Source organism: Leuciscus leuciscus (genome assembly GCF_965113295.1).
Source record: "Leuciscus leuciscus genome assembly, chromosome: 6".
Taxonomy (NCBI): Eukaryota; Metazoa; Chordata; class Actinopteri; order Cypriniformes; family Leuciscidae; genus Leuciscus; species Leuciscus leuciscus.
Genome location: NC_138730.1, coordinates 5,447,702 through 5,471,002, shown reverse-complemented (window position 1 = coordinate 5,471,002; position 23,301 = coordinate 5,447,702). Strand labels below are relative to the sequence as shown.

The following is a 23,301-nucleotide window of genomic DNA, read 5'->3' as shown; positions in this document are numbered from 1 at the left end:
TGTTTTTTTGTTTTGTTTTTGTACTCCAATAACTTCAATTCATAAACACACTTTTGCTGGAAAATGATGGAAAACAAGGCAAAACATTGCTGACTGTATACATCAACACATTCTTACTGAAACTCTCAAGACTGTAACAAGTCGTTTTTTGCAAATTCAGCAAAACTTCTAGATAATCTCTTTGTGACAAATCAACAGAATTTGAAACAATGAAAAGTGTCACAGAAAACTAAATCTGATGTACCAGACCAATGGATCTAATGGCATGACTGGGCCAAAAGGGCATGTGACCCGTACTATAACCTGTCCAGAAGAGCTATTTTCATGACTATAGTGTGCATTAGCGCCCGCTTTTTTAACAGCATTAGTTATGGAAGTATTTTCTCCATTTATTTCTCCCATTGGGATTTTAAAAAAAGTCTTCGCTAAAGCGTTATAAGCCATGAACCAAACCAACCAGCTTCGAGAATCACATTACAAACTTTGATTTGAAGCAAAAAAACTTTAGAAAATTGGACAAAAAGACAAAAGGTACAAGACTGTGAACTTAATGGCTTTAGAGAGAAAGAACTACAATCCCATGAAGCATTGCAGACAGCATAACTGAATTAATAATAAATTAATATAAAATTACTTTCACATATTGTGAAAGAAATATTCACACACCATATAGTTTACGTTTATTGCAAAATTCGCATATAGTATATACATATATCTTAATAGCATAGGGAGACTGACTCAAAATGCTTCATGGGATTGGCCAGATCTTTTGGTGCGTTTAGCTTGTTTCGAGACTCTGATTGGTGTAATTTTCTGCACAGCATCATGGGTAATGTAGTTTTCAACAGGAATTCTGCTGTTAATCAATCTTAAAAATAAGCTGAAATAATGTGGGCTGACGGCCTCAACAGAAGCAAATACCATTGATTAACATCTCGTAGCTCACAGCAGGGCTGAGTATAAAGGTTTATAAGGTTTCTGTGAAAGTCTATTTCTCTACGGAGAAAATGAATACTAGTTTTTACTTGAACCCATTAAGCACTTTTTCTCTCATAATTTACATCAACGCGTTGTTCTCAAATTTAAACCTCCAATTCTTCAAAATCTTGTCCTCCCTCAAAGAGTCTGGTGTGGACATGGGATGTGTTTGAGTTTATCATTAGATTCTTTAAATGACATTTTTTACCCACATTATAGTAATGAGATTTAGTTTTCACAGATTACAGTAGAGTACATGTACCTTCACAGAGTTCAGTCACAAAACACATATCATAATACCTTTCGTGATGACTGTGGCCATTGTGATCTTCAGCTGTGTTAGACCTTCACATCACGAGGGGAAATACAACAAAAACAAACGTTTGCACTGCAAAAAATGCTTTTGTCTCATTTCCAGTCCAAATATAAAAATAAAAAATCTTAAATCAAGAGGCATTTACTAAAGTAGTAAAACACCATAAGATATTATACCTTATTTTCTGGGAAAATAAATCAAAATCAAGTGAGTTTTTAAAACAAGTAAGGAATATTATCTTGTTTCTGTTTGAATTAAGATTCTTTTTCTGACCCCATTTGCAGATCATTTTGCTTTTTTTTTAAGCAACAACTCACTTAATTTTGATTTATTTCTCCAGAAAACAAGACTAAATATCTTATGGCATTTCACTCATCTGGTAAATATACATAGATGGGGTGCACTTACTAGATGAGTGGTACATTTGGACTGGTATATTTTTAGGTATATTTGGACTGGAAACAAGACAAAAATACTAAGTAAGAAAAGCATTTTTTGCAGTGTGCTCTTTTCTTAAACTGTGCAGAATTTTAAAAGAACTTTTATTATCAGTTTCCTGACAACATCAGAGTGAAATAAGTGCTGACAAACCACTGAGAGACATGCCATATATTCTTCCAAATCTCTTCTTTCTGTCAAACAAATCAAGAGATCAACAGAAATAATACACATTATTATTAGCGTTGCTCAAGCTGGCAAAGACACATGCTATCATGATATATCAAACATAATATTTCATATAAATGAACAATTCTTTAATAAATGGCAATAAGAATGAATCACTCACCACATGGCCATTATCAGCATACGGATCTGAAGGAGAAAACACATCAGTCATTATCCTCCACTCATGGACTAGAGCTGTAATGCTAACATAATACTCACTTTTAGGAGCTCCTTTACTCTTCAACGAGTTTTGAGCAAAAGAAAATTTGTGAACAGTCTCCACATCCTCATAAACATTGTCAAATGTCCCATGCAAACGCCTTTCCTTAGGAAAACTGAGGGGAAAAGAAGAACATATCGATGAGATGAAGTCTGTTCGGCAATATTAAAGATACAAGTTTAAACCTCAACTCTCATCCTTCCCATTTTGACCCGGAATTTCTTCTTTTATTATTATAAAAAAAAAATGTATTGAGTGTTCAGAGACCAAGACCCCCAGGACTTTTGTCACACTTGAACCACGAATACACAAAATAATAATTATGGATTTGAGGAGTTCTGTGGTTCATTTCAAGAAGTAAGAAATCCTTCCCTCACGGGTCAACTTGACCCCCTTAGGAATGAAATGAATGTGAGGAATACTTCAGTACACATAGAAAAACCTCAAAATGCTATTAAAAAAAAAAAAGGTAAAAGGGTTATGCATGAAATTGTGAGTCATTTTGAATTTAAGTTGAAAGAATGTGAGGAATGTGCTAAAATTACTATTTATTTATTATTTATTGATCAAATCTAGTAATTTAAAGGTAAAAAAAAAAATATATATATATATATATATATATATATATAAATAAAATGCATTAAAAATATATTAAAAACGTATATAAAAAAAGAAATAAAAAGCTTTCTGGACCAATTTTTTTGGTCCAGAAAGCTATACCTTTCTATAAAGACACTATACGTGTCTTTTTTTTGGTCCAGAAAGCTCATTTTATTTCTTTTTTATATACGTTTTTAATATATGTTTAATGCATTTTATATATTTTTTTTATTTACCTTTAAATTATATATATACTTTTAGGGCTTTGGGTCATTTTGACCCGTGAGGGAAGAATGCAATTTAACATTTAATTCATATTTCAGGAAGATCCCACATAATGAGAGAAATGAAACGTTTACACTGGTTGTGATGGAAGCTGGTGTTCAGTGTGTGATCCGTTCATTCTGAGGTCAGAGGTCGCCAAGATCCCTGCGCTTGTGGCTTGCTCTGAGGACTGAGCGAGAGCGTCTCCTGACGGCGTGTCCTGAGGGCCAGTATCCCCTGGAGAACATGTGACCGGGAGAGCCGGTGTATCCGGGCCGGTGTGTTCCTCTGGCGGAGGCGGCGAGGATTCGGGGATCTCTGTGGCCTCTAACTCCAGGGCTGACAGATCGATCGCATCACCTTCTGCTGCAAACACGTCGAAATCTGGGAATTCGGGAGGAGGTAAACTCGTGTCCTCAAGTGACGCATCAGTGGTGGCAGAAATCTCCGGCTCCGGTTCTGGAAAAACAGAGAACAAGAAATCAGTTCCTGAAATGACATTATTCTCAATGGATGAGCTGCATTTCAAGCTCAAGATACATCATAAGATACAATAATGCACAAACTGATATTTTATATTTTTTATATATATACACACATACAAATGTCTCTTCTGCTCACCAAGCCTGCATTTATTTGATCAAAAATACAGTAAAAACAGTAATATTGAGAAATTACATTACAATTTAAATAACATTTCTATTTGACTATTTAACATTTAATTTATTCCTGTGATCAAAGCTGAATTTTAACATAAAAAAAAAAAACTAGATTAATAAATAAAAATTCTGATTAATTGCAATTAAGAAGATTTAAGGTTGTTTACTTTAATATATTTTATTATGCAATAATCTCCAAATTGTTTGGGGTGTTGAGGGAGGTCCACCTGAGAGTGGCACTTCCTTCGCTTCATCTGCACCTCCAACTCGACGTCAACGCAGAAAGGGTCACAAGAAGAAATCTGCCACTAGAGATGCAGCCAACAAACTGTCTTGGTTAATAAAGAATATAACCATCTAAAAATATTCTGCTGAATAAAGAGGTTGTTGTCCATCTCTGCATCTCTCAAACCACATGAGAGAGCAGTGACAAGGGTCATTGTCCACAAATACAAAGGAACTATTGTATCTTCAGCTGCTTGCTGGAGAACAAGCCGCTGGCTAGACATAGTCATGCTTGCACAGAAATAGCAGTCATACTGGTGATATTGAAACAGCAGTCATGTGCCTTACAGTAACTATGATGAAGACGGCTGGATTCAGACTATAAAAGAAGAGACCTGGACAGGACTCTTGGCTCTTCCTTGCAATCTCCAGTCTGATACATCAGATGCAAGAAGCTTTAAGCCTAGCTAGTATCTCTGTTAGTTAGTACTCATTTTGTAATCTGTAACAAGTATTCTTTTCATTTGATTCTTTTAATAAATATTTGTTAAACATTTATTATAATCATCTGTCTGGACCTTGGATTCTTGGGCACGTGTCACATTCTTCTATCTGGATCAGGAAGATCCTGACCGGAGGAAACGACAAGAGGGTGAGCATTCTTCTGATATAAATCACTGTGAGATTTGATTGATTAATAAAGCCTAGCCAAAGAGGGAGCTTACGACAGGGTTATTGTTGTATAGCGAACATGGTTGAAGAGTACCTTAAAAGGAAGACTTATAATACGAAGGGGAAATCTATTATCTTTATAATAGAATACAAATAGAATAGAATACAGTGTGTGTGTGTGTGTGTGATTGTGTGTGTGTGATTGTGTGTGTGCGATTGTGTGTGTGCGATTGTGTGTGTGCGATTGTGTGTGTGCGATTGTGTGTGTGCGATTGTGTGTGTGCGATTGTGTGTGTGCGATTGTGTGTGTGCGATTGTGTGTGTGCGATTGTGTGTGTGCGAGAGAGAGAGAGAGAGAGAGAGAGAGAGAGAGAGAGAGAGAGAGAGAGAGAGAGAGAGAGAGAGAGAGAGAGAGAGAGAGAGAGAGAGAGAGAGAGAGAGAGAGAGAGAGAGAGAGGAGAGAGAGAGAGGAGAGAGGAGAGAGAGAGAGAGAGAGAGTGTGTGTGTGTGTGTAAAATTCAATCTGTAACAGAATTCACATACCTTGGATTGGTTATAGATCCTCAACTTAATTTTACTAAACATATCAAGAAAATCTCTAAAACAATACAAAGAAATCTTAACTGTTTTAAATTAATCTATGGTGTTTTTACATATTTCATACTGCATGACAGTTTGGGGGCAAGCAGCTCCATCTGCAACAAAACACATTGGTTCACTTTACAATCGAGCAATAAAAATTATGGATAAAAAGCCAATCCGCTATCATCAATGTTACATACTGGAGAAATATAAAATATTAAGCTTTGAAAGCTTTAGTAATTTATGTTTCCTTAAATTAATCTTCAAGTGTATTAATAATTTAGCACCTGAGCCTCTTCGTAAATTTATTGAAATACAGAACAGCCAAAGAGTTACTAGAAGTAGTACAAATCATAACTGTACAATATCATACTGTAGGACAAGCTTTGCACAGACTGCCTTTTCTGTTAAGAGCTGTAGGCTATGGAATGCATTACCATCTGATATTAAGGCCATATCTGACTTCAAAAAGTTCACTTTCAGGATTAAGCTGTGGCTAAAGACAAACCAAAACTGTATACATTTTTAATTGTTGTTATAATTGTGTATGTATGTATGTATATGTATATGTATATGTATATGTATATGTATATGTATATATATATATTATATATATACATACATATATACATACAGTACATGTATAGTTTTGTATTATTTCTTGTTTTTTTATGTATGCATCTGTTTTATAATGTTCTTAGAAATGCCCAACCAGGGACAGGAGTTGAAAATTAGCACTAGCTATAAACTCTATATGCTGCGCATCAGTTACAGGCTTTGTATTGTAACTATGTTTGCTTGTATGGTCCCTGTTAAATAAACTTTAAATAAATTAAAACAAATAATGAAGAGGAATTAGTCAGATTTTGAATATTTTACACTCATATACTTAGACATACGCAGGTATACACAAATACACTCAGACATTCGTGCACAGACACACAAGAAGCACAATGGAAGGAAACACCATAAAAAGATAAGAGTGACACAACAGGACTTATCTGCAAATATGCAGGATGGCATGGTGTAAGCTAAGCATAAAAAGCCACAAGACTGTGCTCTGACAAGACAAGCTCAGTTGCTCTGGAAAAACACAAAGAGGTCTCAAACATGAACAATGAACAATGTATGTGGTTTAGGGTATACACACACCTCAGAACAAGAATGCTCAAGTGTGTTCATTTTCTGATGTTCATCTCTAGAGAGAGGAAGCTTTCACCAGAGGGTAAGCATGAAAGATCTTTTGAGTCAGTGATTGTTATGGTTGTATATGGTGTTAAGGGACATGCCTTAGATTTAACTGGTATAACAAACTAGCCAGTGTAGTAATGTAGCGAGAGGCCCATATCAGAATGACATTTCCTGCGCAACAATCACCCACTTTCTGTGAGATGATGTCAGGAGCAGAAATGCTTGAGCTTGTGAGGAAGATTAGTATCAAAGACTGTTAGAGAGTCTGCTTAGAGATATGCTGAGAGGAAAACAATTCAAAGGCAGGACCTGAATTCAGCCGAACTCAAGACTATATAAGCAGCAAACAAAGGAAGTGCTACCAACAATCTAGTACGCCAGCTGTTACTAGACCCAAGAATCTGTCAGTTAGTACTCATTTATAATCTGTAACAAGTATTCTTTTCATTTGATTTTTTTAATACAGTTTGTTAAAACATTTACTACAATCATCTGACTGGACCTTGGATCATTGAGTACAGTTTTCTTCTGCCTGGATCAGGAAATCCTTCCTGGAAGAGACGCACGAGGGGTGAGCATTACTTTGTTAAAATAATAATTACCATGTGTTTTGATTTGATCATATAGCCTAGCCAAAGAGGCAGCATGTAACAAGGTTGTTGTTATAGTGCAAAAAAGGTTTAAGTAGTACCACAAAAGATAGACTTATAATACAGGTAATCAATCTATTATTTTATAATAGAGTATAAACTAGTATAGACTGATCATCTAACTTCTTGAGGACACGACTAAAGGATCAGGCTCTTTAGTTACCGCGAGATTATCTCGATAAACTTTGAGTATGGTTTTAAGATAATTGGGAACGGTATTAATCGTGAATCCATCACAGTAAACCTGACCTGAGAGCAAAAGACTACCTAAATAGGGGTTGATTTATGGTTAAGCACTCCAGAGGTAAACAGTCTCAAGGACAGCGCTGTAGGACCAGAGACTACCTAAACAAACCCTCAAGCAACTATTTTAAGTATTCTCACAGGAGCTGACGCACAGTCATGGATAAAATAACTAATATCACTCTACTCCCACAAGATCAACTAAATAGGCTACAAAACGAAGCAGGGAGAGCCTTCCTAACCGTTGATCGTACTATGTATACATCCAACTCGGATGGACTAAGACGTCTGGTCAGGGAGGTTGTCGCAAAAAGATCAGGGGATAAGGTTACAGTAGAAATCAGTGACACTGATGTCACCGTACCACTCGCTAGAGAAGCTAATATAGTGGTAACTAGAAATGGTATCCCATGCCCAGACGCTCTCGTCACGGCTGGATCACCCGCACCATCAGATCAGACTGATCGGGAAGCAACCGGGCGAGACTATGGCGACCCTGGCGAGGGATATGGAGTAGCTATTCCCAAACAAAGAAATCTCATAGCTGGGTTCAGTCCGCTAACTAGAGCGGGAGAAACATGGGAAATGAGAGAGACAGGGTTTAAACCGTACCAAACTTCAACAGGGAGAAAGTTGAACGGTAATAAACCCAGAGTGCAGGAAGATACAGAGCCTAATCGTAGTTCAGGTTCAGAGGATCCTGAAGATGAGGAAATAGCTCGCAGGAGTAGGGTTAATAATAAAAAATCCAGAAGTCAGTCCAATGAACGTCGAAGCAGCTCGCATAAGAGGGAAAATAACACCCTGGGAGGTATAACATTTCTAACCCATCCTGGTCATGTGTTTAACCCGCTAGATTCACAAGTAGCAGCACTAAAGGGACCAGAGCAGAAAATAATGCAGCTCGCTTGTGGACTTACTGCTGATGAGATCCTGGATATGCCGGGAACCAGCAAAAAAGATAAATATTACATGTTAGCAGAACAGCTAGATTGTATGCAGAACGCCCTGTGTTATATTTTATCAGATGACAATACAAGAGATAAATATGAACCGACGATGGCGGAAGTGTGGAAACTACGGGAGGCCACTCATAGCAAGGCTCCCCGCCCTAAGAGTAAAGTTTCAAGAAAACCGCAGAAAGCTGCTTCACCTAAAAGCTCAGACTCTGATACAGAGGAAGAGAGCAGGCGCCCTAAAAAGCCCTTGTCAGTTAAACCACAAATAGATTTGTCCATGCTAGCTGCGGTATCCAGGCAGAATAGGAGAAGGACGCAACCAGAATCTGACGCAGAAGTTATAGTCTCTAAACCTAGGCGAGATCCAGCTAGAGAGGCTGAAGGAGACAGTTTCACTGCCATCCAGCTCCTGCAGAATATGAAATTCCCAAGGGCAAAAGATGACAATATGCTTAAGGCAAAAATGGTAGCTGACCTGGGGAAAGCCCTAGGTACCTCAACTGTCCTGGTAGAGTACATGATAACACATCATACAGGATTATCCATAAGCCTGAAAACCCTTAATGCACACTCCCTGATGATAGGTGTAGATAAGGAAACTGAGTTCAGGAAAGACATAGAATTTGTACAAACCGCAGGCCTTTGGCTATACCTTTCAGGGAAAGCCAGACAAGGGTGGACAGCAGGAAAAATGTTAGCCAAACTAAAAAAGCTAGCCATAGAAATACCTAGATGTCATGAGATAGCCAGCTGGGGAGCAGAAACAGACTGGTCCAAAATGTCTATATTCGCAGTCCGATATGACAGGGAAACTGTGATGATAAATAGGACCAGAGAAAGCTCAGGTCAAAACAAAGATGAACCAGTGGAGTGGGATAGAGTCAAACAAAAAACTGCCTATCAGAAACCTAAAGATAAATCAAATTATAGAAATGAGGGTGAAAGAGGAACTACATATATAGAACCTGAAAAATGGGCAAAACTGACCAAAGAGCAGAAACAAGCCCACATTAATAAACGAAACAAAAGCAGAACCGATAGATAGAGTAGTCAAAGATACGAGTTAAGAAAATTACTAGAAAAATATAGAGACAATTCGGCCAATAGTAAAAATGATTGTGGAAAAATATCAGATAAATTGGGAGGAATCCCAGCGCCACAATGACAATATCCATTAAATAAAACTGCATAAAGAAATAAAAGAGACTATAAGCGAACTATCCCGCAAAAGGGGTAATAAGTATAGGGAAAAATTGTCCAACAAATTCTCCAATTCTCTAAAGTAACAGAACCGGATAATAGATCCCTAATTAATGCAAAAGATGCTACAAATGGATTAAACGAAGGTAAATTATTATCTAAAATTTACTTGGCTAACGGATTTTGGTCCATATCTTTAGCCAAGGAAAGTAGACCGTGTACGGCTTTTACATTTGAGGGAAAACGATACGTTTCCAAACAGATTAATTACTGTAATTCCCCAAATGTGTTCCAGGCAATAATATTAGAAGGATTGCCAATCACAGCGTACACCGATGATGTGCCGATAGGCACTGAGACCGTGGATGAACACATGAAAATCTTAACAGAAGCCATCAAAAGACTGGCGGACGCTGGTTTTCTTTTAAACATGAAAAAACTAGAATTAGGAAAAAGAAAATGTGAGAAAACAGTGATTGAAGTAGTAATGGTAGAAATCATTATAAATATGTATTTCCAGGAGGAATACCTATTGTTATGCCAAGAGAATATAGCCATTATGTCACAGAAACATCACTGACTGTCAGAGCAAGATCACAACAGACTTTTGCAGGGACAGGTAGAGTAAAAGTCAAATTTGGGCCAGAAAGCAACAGTGAGCTGTGGGAGGTACAGGCACAGATAACGACCACAAGTGATTACATGGGTCAAGCTAAAGCCATCGACTCTCCGGCAGCCTGAACCAAGCTCAGCTGAAAAACTGGCCAAATGGTGTGAAAAGAAGTTTAGGGAAAGCACAGGATGCAACCTGTTCTCTCTCTTATCTTGTGATTGCAGACACATGGGTGTACCAGGAACTCGTCTAAGGAGGAAGTACAGGAGATGGCGTCAGGACCGATGCAACCAAGGAAAAGTCCTGCTGGCTTGTATGACTGTATGGGTGGCCAGCATATTAGCATTATTCTTGGGCCTTACTGTTAGTAGTAATGTCAACGAGAAAGGAGTAGCCTCCTGCTCGTCTAAAGTAGTAATCGTAGAAAAAAAAATGTTATAACCAAACTGTATCTCTAAATAGTAAAGCAAAATATGGCCCAGAAAGGATTAGAGATATGTTTAAAGGATTTATAAAAGATATAGATAAATAATTTTGGAACTGCACAGGTACTTTTAATAAGAGTTCCCTGTACGGCCCGTTATTATACAGTCCAACTGTGCAAGGGAATAAAACCAGGATAAGATGGACTATACTTAAAAGCCATAACCAGGCACATGTAAAGTTACGAGGCTTAATCTATAAAATTAGTGATCTAACAAATTTATCGGCCACCATACATGTGTATAAACTGTGGAACATCCCTTTTTTTAAAATAACCAAGATAGATGAATGAAATTGTTTGATAAAAAAAGGATGTTTCTGTAGTCCAGAATCATTGGATAAGCCCAAAGGAGTTTGATAAGGTCGAACCAATAAGACTGGATATTAAAAAACCCAGTCAGCCAACTGGGAGGTCAGCTCCACTGAGCGAAGCATATAAAGTAATTACACATAAAATGGGTCATCGAAGATGTCTTAGATCCAGTGCAAAAAGGTTATTGGCCGAAGGGCCTCAACCCGCATGTATTAATTCTAGGAATCTTAAAAAATAAACCCAAACCTGCTTATGAAGCATTTAACTGGGTAACATGTGTCAAAATTACTTATTTCAAATTCACTCGGCTGGGATATTTTGAAATTGGATTGGGAATAATTACCTACGTCTTTTTGACGGTAATTAGCTGGAGGAGAAATATCGCCTTAAGACCAATGGTGAACAGATTGGCTGTGCTATATTTCGTAATTTTGATAATGGCGGGGATTGCAAGGTACCTGCAAGAACCAAAATTATTAATAAGACAATTATTAATAGGTATTAACGACCATTCCAAATTCATGGTGATTGGTTGAGAACTGTTAATGTGGATTGAAATTTTACTGTACTTTACTTTTTTACTGATTTTACTTAAAAAAAAAAAAAAAAAGCAATTTTCTTTTCTACCAACATTTCTAATCTGTAGTTTTACTATTATTGAATTTTCTGTGATTTTTTTATTTCACTGTTGATTCTGTGTTGTACCAGAAAAAAGGAAACCACCTCATTACAATGAAGTTCACAAAATCTGCAAATCATGTTTTAAATATAAATGTTATCCATTAATGATTACGGCATGGGGACGGGATCTTAATACATATGAACACTTCTGCTCAGAATGTATTATTAAGAACGGCTACTCTATGGCGGAAATTAAAAATATAACCTATTGTAAAGGCGGGGCCAGTTGGCTCAGCCCAGGCAACAGTCATCACATGACCTGTGAGGCACTACAGTTAATTGATGAAAACAAGTGGTGGGTAGTTGAGTTGCAAGAAGAAACAGAACTATTGATAGACCACAGAGAGACTGTGACCAAGACCACTTGTAGTGTCGACATTCACACGTATAGATGGAGGAACTAGACAAGCTGGAGTGAATGGACAAATGTTGTTGTTATCGATCCTGCAGATTTGTCTGGAGAGGTCTTCACCGGCCCAGTGGGAGCCACGGGTGTTGACCCTAGAGCACTTGGCCAGTGGGACCGAGGTGACTCTGAAATACCAGAATCTGGTGCAGTGGGACCAGACTCCGCGGAGGCGGGACTTGTTTCATTGGCAGCCAGTGAACAGGATGTGGTACAAGACAACAATGAGTTTCTGTCGTTCCAATATGGAGCTTGCAAAATTGGGTTCTTCTGGAGGACTCACCAACTAGGTACAGGTTCTATGAATGTTGCTTGGATTGGGTTATGGTTACCGTAAGCGTTTATAAATGTTAAACTTGATGAATTTGACGTAATTGTGCCTAGAGTGCTGACGGAAAATCGTGTATTTAGACGTCCGAGAGGGGGTGTAGTGGAATATTTTCATAAAGAGTTAAATGTACCTCCAAATACACACACACAAGAAGCACAATGGAAGGAAACACCATAAAAAGATAAGAGTGACACATCAGGACTTGCAGCTAAGCATAAGTCACAAGACTGTTTTCTCCTCAGTTCCTCTGGAAAAACACAAAGAGGCCTCAAACATGAACAGTGTATGTGTATGTGTATGTGTATGTGTATGTGTATGTGTATGTGTATGTGTATGTGTATGTGGTTTAGGGTATACACACACCTCAGAACAAGAATGTTCAAGTGTGTTTATTTTCTGATGTTCGTCTCTAAAGCGAGTGAATTCTCTCCAGATCCTTCTTTTTGCCTGCTGTTATTTCATAACCTGAGAAGCTCAAGACGAGAACAGGTTATCTTTATCAGATTGCTTGCTTGAACTGCTTAGTAGTTAGTTACTCTTTGTACATCCATTTTCCGGGACTGCCCCGGGCATGGATTAGCTGAAGAATCATAATCTGTAACCTTTTGATAATTTGCTAACAAGTTTTTGATTATTGTGTAACCAAGTATATTTCTCTTTTGTTTAAATAAACTTTTATTTTATAAAGACAAACATTTTCTCGTCTTACTTCAGCTGTACAAAGAAAGTTCAATAGCAATAAAATAGGCATTTGTATATTTCATCTGACCAGGACAAAAGAGATCCAGGAAGCTTTCACCAGAGGGTAAGCATGAAAGATCTTTTGAGTCAATGATTGTTATATATGGTGATAAGGGACATACCTTAGATTTAACTGGTATAATAAACTAGCCAGTGTAGTAAACTTGACCTGACAGCAAAAGACTACCTAAATAGGGGTTAATCAAGCAATGAGGTAAATATCAGATCTCACCACAATATATACATATATACATACACTACTGGTCAAAAGTTTTAGATCGGTAAGATTTTATGTTTTTAAAAGAAGTCTCTTCTGCTCACCAAGGCTGCATTTATTTGATAAAAAAAGTAATATTGTGAAATATTATGACAATTTAAGTTTTCTATTTTAATACATTTTAAAATGTAATTTATTCCTCAGATGAAAGCTGATCATTACTCCAGTCTTCAGTGTCACATGATCCTTCAGAAACCATTCTAATATGACGATTTTATGCTCAAAAAACTTTCATTATTATTATCAATGTTGAAAACCGTTGTGTACAATTTTTTTTCAAAATTATTTGAAGAATAGAAAGTTCAAAAGAACAGCATTTAGAATATGTTCTAACATTATAAATGTCTTTACTGTAACTTTTGATCAGTTTAACTCATCCTTGATGAATAAAACTATTGATTTATTTTATTTATTTCCCCCCAAAATAAAATTAAAATTCTTACTGACCCCAAACTTTTGAACGGTGGTGTTTAATGTTACAAAAGCTTTCTATTTCAGATAAATGCTGTTCTTTTGATCTTTCTATTCATCATATCATCATGAAATAAAAAATGTAAATAACTGTTTTCAACATTGATAATAATGAGAAATGTTTCTTGATCCTCAAATCATCATATTAGAGTGATTTCTGAAGGATCATGTGACACTGAAGACTGGAGTAATGATGCTGAAAATTCAGCTTTGATCACAGAAATAAATTACACTTTACTGTATATTCACATAGAAAACAGCTGTTTCAAATTGTAATAATATTTCACAATATTACTGTTTTTGTTTGTATTTTTAATCAAATAAATGCAGTCTTGGTGGGCAGAAGATACTTATTTTAAAAACATTAAAAATCTTACCGATCTAAAACTTTTGACGGTAGAGTGTGTGTGTGTGTGTAATATATATATTTTTTTTTTATTACATTTTTTTTATTAAATGAATACCCCCTTATTTTACTTCTCATAGCTTACGCTTTAACCATTTTATTGTTGCACTGAGGTAAATTACTATATGCACAAGAATCAACTCAAAAAAGCAAATAGTAGTGAGGTGTGTGAATGAGCTTCTACAAACCAGCAGTGGGTGTTTCACCAGCGTCTCTGCCGTGACGTCCAGTCCTGTATCTGTGGAGGTCCACACGTGGGGGTCTCGGGGGCTTTAAGGGCGCCGGCCCGAGGGACACGGGATCAGGAAGAGGTTTGTGTAGTCTTTCGGTCTGCAGGACTGAACTGAGCTCCATTACAGCGGCTACGGCACAGGACAGGCATTTCACAATCACAGATGCACTGAAGAACTAACAGGACCGGCTCAACAGCACCAGTGTAGTCCTAACTCTACAGTTCTTATCATCCAAGCTGAAACTGTTGAATTCATACTCGGTACAGGTCAAAGGTTTGGAAACATTACTATTATTCATGCTTTTGAAAGGAGTGTCTTATACTCATCAAGCCTGCATTTATTTGATCAAAAATAGATGAAAAAAAAAATATTACAATTTCAAATAATGGTTTTCTATTTTAATATACTTTAAATATAATTTATTCCTGTGATCAAAGCTGAATTTTCAGCATCATTACTCCAGTCTTCAGTGTCACATGATCCTTCAGAAATCATTATTATATGATGCTTTATCAATGTTGGAAGCAGTTGTGCTGCTTAATATTTGATTTATAACTGCGATACTTTTTTCAGGATTCATTGATGAATAAAAACTTAAAAAGAACAGCATTTATTCAAAATAGAAATGTTTTCTAACAATATAAATCTTAACTATAAGTATAAATCTTTACTTTTTATCAATTTAACATCCTTGCTGAGTATTCATTTCTTTCACAAAAAAAAGAAATAAACAAAATGAAAGAGTAATGATGCTGAAAATTCAGCTTTGATCACAGAAATAAATTATATTTTAAAGTCCCCCTGCAGTGAATAATTTTATCCCTCACCTATCCATACTCACCTTTGATCACCAGAATTACATATTTAAACTTGTTATCTTGAAAAAAAATGTCTTCATGCATTAAAGGGATAGTTCACTTTGAAATTAATTTTTGGTATGTTTTAGCTTACCTCAAGGGCATCCAAGATGTAGGTGTCTTTTTTTTTCTTATACACAGCCATGTCCAAGTGATCTGATCTGACGTGTACGCAGACTGGTGCATAGATATACACACTAGATGTCGCCTTAAAAGACATTCGTTCCAATGAACTGCCGTAGACAAGGCGACATCTAGTGTATATATCTATGCACCAGTCTGCGTACACGTCAGATCAGATCACTTGGACATGGCTGTGTTCAAGAGGTAAAAACGATATAAATACTGTTCGTTTTCTCACACAAACCGCTCGTTTCGTGTCTTAGGCCATCAATGTGTACTTACGATGGGGAATTGTTTAATTTGGACTCTGTGCATGCTCTTTGAGACAGTGACCATAGACCTGCATTATATGACTGACAGACAAGAACGGTTTGACCTAAAAATATCAAAATTGAAACTACTGCGGAAAAAAAGACACCTACATCTTGGATGCCCTTGAGGTAAGCTAAAACATACCAAAAATTTATTTCAAAGTGAACTATCCCTTTAAAATGTCTTGAATGTAACTCGACACCCTTGCTTCATTTAGTATACGCGGTTCTATGAATATGCAAATGAGCCCCGCCTCCGCTCACTCACTCAGCTCAGAGATCCACTGGTTGACGATCACACGTTGATCTGATTGGTTACAAGGTAGTTTGTGACGTCAGAAACACCAGCGATTTCAAAGCGTGTGTTTGAGACTGTCTTTGGTTCACTGCAGTTTTAAGGAGAAAATACTCAGAAATGCTGTCGACTTATGAATTTACACATGGTTTGTCTTAAAGCATATTAAAAACACCACATAGACACATAAACAACATTAAAAGCTGGATTTTCACCACAAGGGGACTTTTGTATATTAAAATAGTATATTAAAATAGAATACCATTATTTTAAATTGTAATAATATTTCACAATATTACAGTTTTTTCTATATTTTTGATCAAATAAACACAGGCTTGATGAGCATAAGCCATTTGGAAACAGTATTGTCTTGACCGGTACCGTATGCATCCATGTAAAATAAAGTAGAGTTTTGCGACTCACTGTGTGGCGCTCGGCTGATCTTCAGTGGAGATGAAGTCACTGGACGATCAGCAGGAGATGGAGGACTCTCTGTGGGTTTACTGATGTAGAAGCCCTTGGGTCGGCCACACACCAGCAGGCTCTTGTGGGAGAGCTTCCTCTTGGCTTTCTCCAGCGTGCTCAACACACGCTGGTCAAAGAAGTGGCTAACACTCCCCGTGCCAGAGGACGAATCCGTCAGGGACTCGCTCGGGGAAGGAGTAGCAGAACGCTCGAGACTCGCACGCGGGTTTGACTCTCCGGTCTCAACACTAAGAGTACTTTTAAGACCATTTTTACCAGTTTCTTTGCCACACGCTGAAACTTTGGCCAAGCTGAAAGGTGTAGGGAATTGCTTCCTGGTGCATTTGAGAGGTGATGCGAATCCCTTTGGACAAGGAGCTGAAGAATCATGCTTTGGCTCGTTTGAAGGCGGCAACACGAGGGGCAAATGCCGAAGTTTGAGCGACTGCCTGTTGTGCCCATCCTCACCAGAGCTGCTGACTTCAGATGGTGTGTTGGGAAAGCTTGGGAAAGATACAGGCCGTCTTCCTGCGAATGTTTTCAGGTCTTCTCTGAAAATGTTCCGGGGTAGACTAGGGGCCTTGGTTTCCACAGCTGAACTCAAGCTCATGGTTATCGGACCAGAGCGGCCCAGGCCAGCTGTTGGGAGGCGTTTGGGTTTCTCGGGAAGCACAGGTCTGTTGCTCACCTGGAGCTCTTGCTGAAACTTGGCCCTTATGGATCTGAAACTGCTGCAGGCTTCCTATAGTCGACATGAAACGCAAACGGTAACAGATTTAATCATATCACATCACCCACATATCAAAACATTTCAAGAGACAGTGTAAAATAAGTTGGCAAACACATCCCTTATGAAAATTAACCACGGCTTTACTACAAATAAAACAAAAACAACATGGAGTTAAACCATGGTAACAACAAATTCACAAATGGTTTTACTACAAATAAATCCCCCCCAAAAAACATGGTTAGTACAGTTAAACCTTGATAACCACAAACTAATCATGGTTTTACTACAAGTTAAATAAATAAAATAAAATAAAAACATAGTTAGTACAGTTAAACCTTTGTAACCACAAACTAATCATGGTTTTACTACAAATAATAATAAAAAAAAACATGGTTAGTAAAGTTAAACCACAGTAACCACACATTAACCATGATTTTACTACAAATAAAACCACAAACTAATCATGGTTTTCCAACAAATAATAATAAAACATGGTTAGTATAATTAAACCATGGTAACCACAAATTAATCATGGTTTTGCTACTCTAACCATAGTTTAACCATTACTACACTTTTACTAATTCAACCCACATTTAATTTCATAAGGGATTGATTGAAATAGAGTATTTCAGTATAAAACATCAACTCCATACAAACAAAATACAGGTATGTGTGATTAAACTAAGTGTGCTTTTTGACCCATTTAAACCCATCTGTCCACTTGACAAAATAGGATCTGTTTGGCGTTTTTACTTTGTTTGTTATCTATCCCAAACAATGTTTTTACCTGTTCCATCGTCGTTCAGTCTCCTTCTTGGGCAAGAGCGTATTAAACTATAAGCATTACATGATATCTTCAAAATAATCGCAAAACACGTTTAGGCATCAGAGCTTTGGTCTTATTGATTGATTAAACCGCCGCCTACTCTGTTGAAGGATTGGCTTATGAATATTAATTAGGTTGCGTGTGGGTTGAACACCTGATTGGCTGAAACTAAGGCGAGGGAGTAGCGGGCAAATTAAAGAATCCTACATTTACTTGGCGACGTTCGAGGAGAAGCTTTGATTGGAAGCGCTGGAAACGCCACACCCTGGAGACCCCTGCTGGACAGAACTGTGTACATGCAGAACAAACAGGCATAAAAACCCCTGTCAAACCAATTGCAAACGTTTATTGAAGATGTGTGCAATTAAGAAACCATCTAATACGATTAAATGTCAAGTGTTTTTATAATATGAACTATTTTATTAACTTGATAGGCTATTGTTATTTATAAAAAAAAATGTCAAAATGTAAGACAAATTGAAAAATGTATTCTTTCTTCTTTGAATATCAGGGTCAAGCAGTTTATAAGATGACACTGCCTTACAGGTGAATGTGATTTCAACCAATATGTTTCTGGATAAACATCTTTATTAATCCTGCATTCCAATCAACAAATCATATTTGAGTGACAAGTTTACAGTTTATGTTGAGTTTAAGTTATGTGTAGGGTTAGGGTTTCTGGACAGGAATTGTGTTCCAAGATGAAAAAAAAATGTTGACCCAAAAATATGTCCTGCTTGAAACCACAGCAAAGATCTTTACACACAGCAACTCAAAATGTATCTCAGCCAAATATTCAGTTACGTTACAAGACCATAAAAATTCTCAATCAGACACTCTACCAACATGTACAACATAAGTTAACTGACTGTAAGAGCTAGTGCACGTCTGTGTTTGTGCTGCACAGTACACACACACACACACACACACACACACACACACACACACACACACACACACACACACACACACACACACACACACACACACACACACACACACGTTGCTTACTGTGCCATAAGGCTCACACCCTGGTTAGCCAGTGCTGACTGTGTCATTCATTTGCCAAATGTTGTCCAAATTAGTTTGCAATGTAATCGGGCCATATTTGCTGTGTCATGTGTGGGCCACTTTAGGTTCACATTCAGATTCACAGTGATTATAGTCCCTCATCTTTGCCAAAACTGGCCCAGATATGTTTTAAGATAACTGGGCCACATTTGCTTATTAACATATGAGGGCCATATTTGGTTTACACCCAGATTAGTCATTCGGGCCATAAGAAGGCCTGCAGTGCCGCATCATTGCCTGAAGTGGCCCACATCCGTCTGCTATCTGAGGAGCGAGTGAAACACACACAAATGCTGTTAACTGGTAAACATGTTTAGTCGTCTGTAGAGGAGAAGAGACTTCATCCACAGAACAAAGACAATATACTGTAGATCATCAGCAACACACACACACATAACTAACTTCATATACAATAAAACAATAACAATAAAGATATTCTGTGTATAAAATGTTAGAGCGATAACGTAAATGTTTAAAAGTTTAATGTTTAACTTTATATCTTTTGAAACATTTATGTGCTATACTTGACAATCACGTTCATGATTAGAAATATTTTAATAATTATGGACGAGTTCAATCCAAACAGTATTATATTTGCAGGCCTGATACTGAAGATTTCTGCTGACATCATCTGAGCTTCTTCCTCTGTTCCACCTTTAATTACAACTAAACCATCATTTGGCTGAATAATAAACCAACATGAATCATTCAATATCACATGTTTCTAATACGCATGCTAACACACACGCTGCTTTATTTAATTGTGAAGTCTGAGTCTCTTCCACCTGTATGAAACACATTTACACATTTATTTCTCCTCATAGACAGTAGTGAGACTCTTCTGTGGATCACCTGATGGTTTCTGCTCCTCTCATGATCATTTCTCACTATGATATAACACATTGAAGTTCATCTCTGTAAAGTGGAACAGAAGAGAAAATTATTATATTTCAATTACTGTTTTTTTTTAAGTAAAAATAAATTCCTGTAATCAGATTAATTACTGACTTTACATGATCTTGCACAGATATTTGTGTTTTATAATATAATAGATGTAAAACCTGAATGATGTTCATATGTGTGTGTGTGTGTGTCGGTGCGACTCCTATTGAGTCTCTGTAAAGGAGAAACTAATGAGTGTACGGCGTATGGAATAAACCACAGGGAGCAAATACAAATGTTATTTTGAGTTCAAACACAAACCTTTAGTTAAAGCCGTTTGTCCTCTAGTTTAAACATGTTTGTAGGCTCTTAGTAAATCACTGAGAGTAAAGTAAGTGTAAAGTAGTGTGACGTGTTGCTTGTCACAGTAAAAACACACTAGAGACAGAGACATTTCTCATGTGAGCTGGACGCTGTGAGCTGAAGTTGGAACTGCACTGATTTTAGCAGGAGTGCAGCGTTTTCCTACAATCTGACCAAGTCTGTTTTCACACTGAAATGATTCACTTCTACTGACACAGTTAATAAAGCAGGTGTTGATGTATAAAGCTGAGACAGTGAGCTTTTGTTCTCTTTACTCCTTTGTGTTAAACATTTCAATAACTTCACATTTTGTTCTCACACAAACCCTTTGTTGCAATAAAGCTTAATGATAATTTCCTTTAACGAATGTTTGAAAGGTTTGTTCACATATCAGAGGTAAATGAAGATCTCTTTAATATCTCAGTGATGTTTCCTCACCTCAGGACACAGTTTGAGTCTCGTATCACGTCTCTGAGCCGCTGCTGTGAGTCTCCTATCATATTGCGTCTCAGATCAAGCTCTTTTAAAAACTGCAGTGCTTTTGAGTTAGTCAAAGACTGAGTTAAAGAAGAAACATCTGTAATGCCACAGCGATATAGACTAGAAAGACACAAACAGAGGAAGAGAGATTATCTTACAAACAAATCATGAATGTGAACAATTTTACACAAATATAATGTGAACTCAGACTCACTGTGAGATATTGAGCATAAAGTGTTTTAGTTTAAACTGTTGAAGTGATTTTAAGCATTTTGATTCTTGTATGTGAATTACTAACTAGATAAAAAACACATAAAAATGTGAGCAATAGGGAAAACCCAGAAAGTGCACTGCTATAAACAATGAAACATAAGCCCTGCTGTCAATGTAGAAGATTTTATTATTTAGAAAATAAGTAATTTAGCTATATATTTGTACACTATTATTTCCTTTCTGTGTGTGTGTGTGTCTTTGAGTTTGACTTTGGACGCCTGAACGGCCAGAATGTTGATGCAACAGAGAATTATATTTAATGTCACATGGTACAAAATATTTCTCAAAATATCTATAGAATGCATTACCATCTTTAGAAGTGATGTAGGAATATATGTGAGAAGCCACTGATCTGGAGCGCCTTTCTGCAGGAGGCGTTCAGGCTTTGTTTGTGAAATAAAGTCTAATATTTCTGGCATCAAAGATCTCTGAGAAGTGATTTCCCAAAAAGATTGAAACCACAACATCTTCAAATAAATAAACTTCAGTCACACTGTAATTGCTGTACAGTATAATGATACTAACTGTAGTTTCTCCAACTTGAATTGTGGGTTCATCAGTAGATCACTGAGGTTTTTCACTCCAGAGTCTCCTAGTTTATTCCAGCTCAGGTTCAGCTCTCTCAGGTGTGACGGGTTTGATTTCAGAGCTGAAGTCAGGATGAGACTCTGTTTCTCTGTAATACTGCATAGACTCAGACTGAAGAAAGAAAGAGAAAAGAAAATTACTCAGATTTATGATGATCAACTAACGTGTTTAGCTTCATCCAGCAGACTTTTGCTGACAAATAAACAGGGATATCCAGGTTCAGGGAACACAGAGAAAGACTACACATTGTTCATTTAAATATACTACCAACATTGCAACAAGTCATGAAACCCCCAAAACACATTTTTTGAGATGTGAACAGATATGTACAGGCTGCACATCACTGAAAATAATAAAAGCGCTCTATTTTTGTCATTTTTGTGTTTTTCTGAGCAATTTGGTTCTTCCGGGCTGAAAAGTAAAGTGGAAGCGACGTCACGGTATCTGAGGTAGAAGCGTGTGATTGGCTGAATGTGAGGTAGAAGTGTGCTTTCGGAGCGTGTGATTGGCTGAATGTGAGGTAGAAGTGTGCTTTCGGAGCGTGTGATTGGCTGAATGTGAGGTAGAAGTGTGCTTTCGGAGCGTGTGATTGGCTGAATGCGAGGTGGAAGTGTGCTTTCGAAGCGTGTGATTGGCTGAATGCGAGGTGGAAGTGTGCTTTCGAAGCGTGTGATTGGCTGAATGTGAGGTAGAAGTGTGCTTTCGGAGCGTGTGATTGGCTGAATGTGAGGTGGAAGTGTGCTGATACACAGAACACGACAATTAAAAGAACAATGGAAAAAAAAGTAACTATGTCTTTATTATTTCTGTGTTAAACTGACGCGTGTCGTTTGTTCAGACTCAGAGACTATAGTGCTCATAAATGTAATAAAAATATTATTAGATCTTTTAAACATTCTTCAGCAATTCTCCCTCGTTCTTGTGAGTGTGTTATATAGGGTTATATTTTTAACATGCATCAAGGTGCCTTCAGATCCATTTTTTTTTTTCTCTGCAGTCATATTTTAATATTCATGTGTCTGAATAATGAGTGTGTCGCAGGTCTGTGTTTTATTGGTTGTTGTCTCCCCTTTTCCCGCCCTCTACACTCCCACTTTTCCACAGCTTTACACACACATTTCCTCAGACTTTTCCAGCTCTGAGATGTGAACGACCAGCTAAAACAGGGTTTCATGACACTTTCTTTCGTGTCAATGTCACCTTTGGTTTGCTCACTGGGACAAATGTGGTTCATTGTGTTCAGGTGTTTCTTGTGTGTTTAATAGTGTCTGTGTGTATATTTAGTCCTCATGCAGGGCCGTACACACCACTGAGGTCCAGACCTTGGTCATTTTTCGACGTGTTTAGACCTTATGCGCCAGAGAAACAAGCGCGCAGCATCTTTAGAATATTGTCTTTGAACTTCTGTTTTTGCGGTCGCTCTGTATATTTCTATGGCATCGCTGTCGAGGAGTAATTAGCTGGAGAAGTGGATTTACTTATTGTAGAGTTAATGAAAGTTATAATGAGCATGTGTAACAGAGTTAGTATTTTATTCCGTTTTATTGTGAATTCCTCCTGAATTCAGCAGCGGTTGTTAATTTCATGTTGTAGTGGTGCCCTCGTGTGGTTTGTTTGGGGACTGCAGGCAAAATGTTCGGTAAGACGGGAGATGACG

General features: G+C 37.3%; 2 protein-coding genes and 1 long non-coding RNA gene across 8 annotated transcripts in view; 1 reads left to right on the top strand and 2 right to left on the bottom strand.

Annotated features, from left to right (window-relative positions):
• The window catches only part of LOC309501939 (uncharacterized protein), a 109,722-nt gene that overhangs the window by 8,898 nt on the left and 77,523 nt on the right, over positions 1-23,301 (bottom strand). The window lies entirely within an intron of this gene.
• LOC309502041 lies at positions 3,962-12,945 on the top strand. 3 transcript variants are annotated; one of them, XR_014207080.1, is made up of 2 exons: positions 3,962-4,580; positions 6,840-12,945. It is a non-coding gene; the product is annotated as an uncharacterized lncRNA (long non-coding RNA). The 3 variants fall into 3 exon arrangements; XR_014207081.1 differs by lacking the exon at positions 3,962-4,580 and adding an exon at positions 5,837-6,407; XR_014207082.1 differs by lacking the exon at positions 3,962-4,580 and adding an exon at positions 6,416-6,745.
• LOC309501922 (NACHT, LRR and PYD domains-containing protein 3-like) overlaps positions 17,060-23,301 on the bottom strand; it is a 45,054-nt gene continuing 38,812 nt past the window's right edge. Inside the window, exons 9-12 of one of the 4 annotated variants that reach the window (XM_082174209.1) lie at positions 21,582-21,755; positions 20,742-20,903; positions 19,911-19,973; positions 17,060-17,173 (exon numbers count right to left, since the gene is read on the bottom strand). In XM_082174209.1, coding sequence (XP_082030335.1) covers positions 19,946-19,973; positions 20,742-20,903; positions 21,582-21,755 — 364 coding nt within the window. In that variant the 3' untranslated portion in view covers positions 17,060-17,173; positions 19,911-19,945. Of the gene's footprint in view, positions 17,174-18,260; positions 18,276-18,486; positions 19,974-20,741; positions 20,904-21,581; positions 21,756-23,301 lie in introns of those variants that run through there. The other 3 variants (XM_082174210.1, XM_082174208.1, XM_082174207.1) reach the window with 3 other exon arrangements.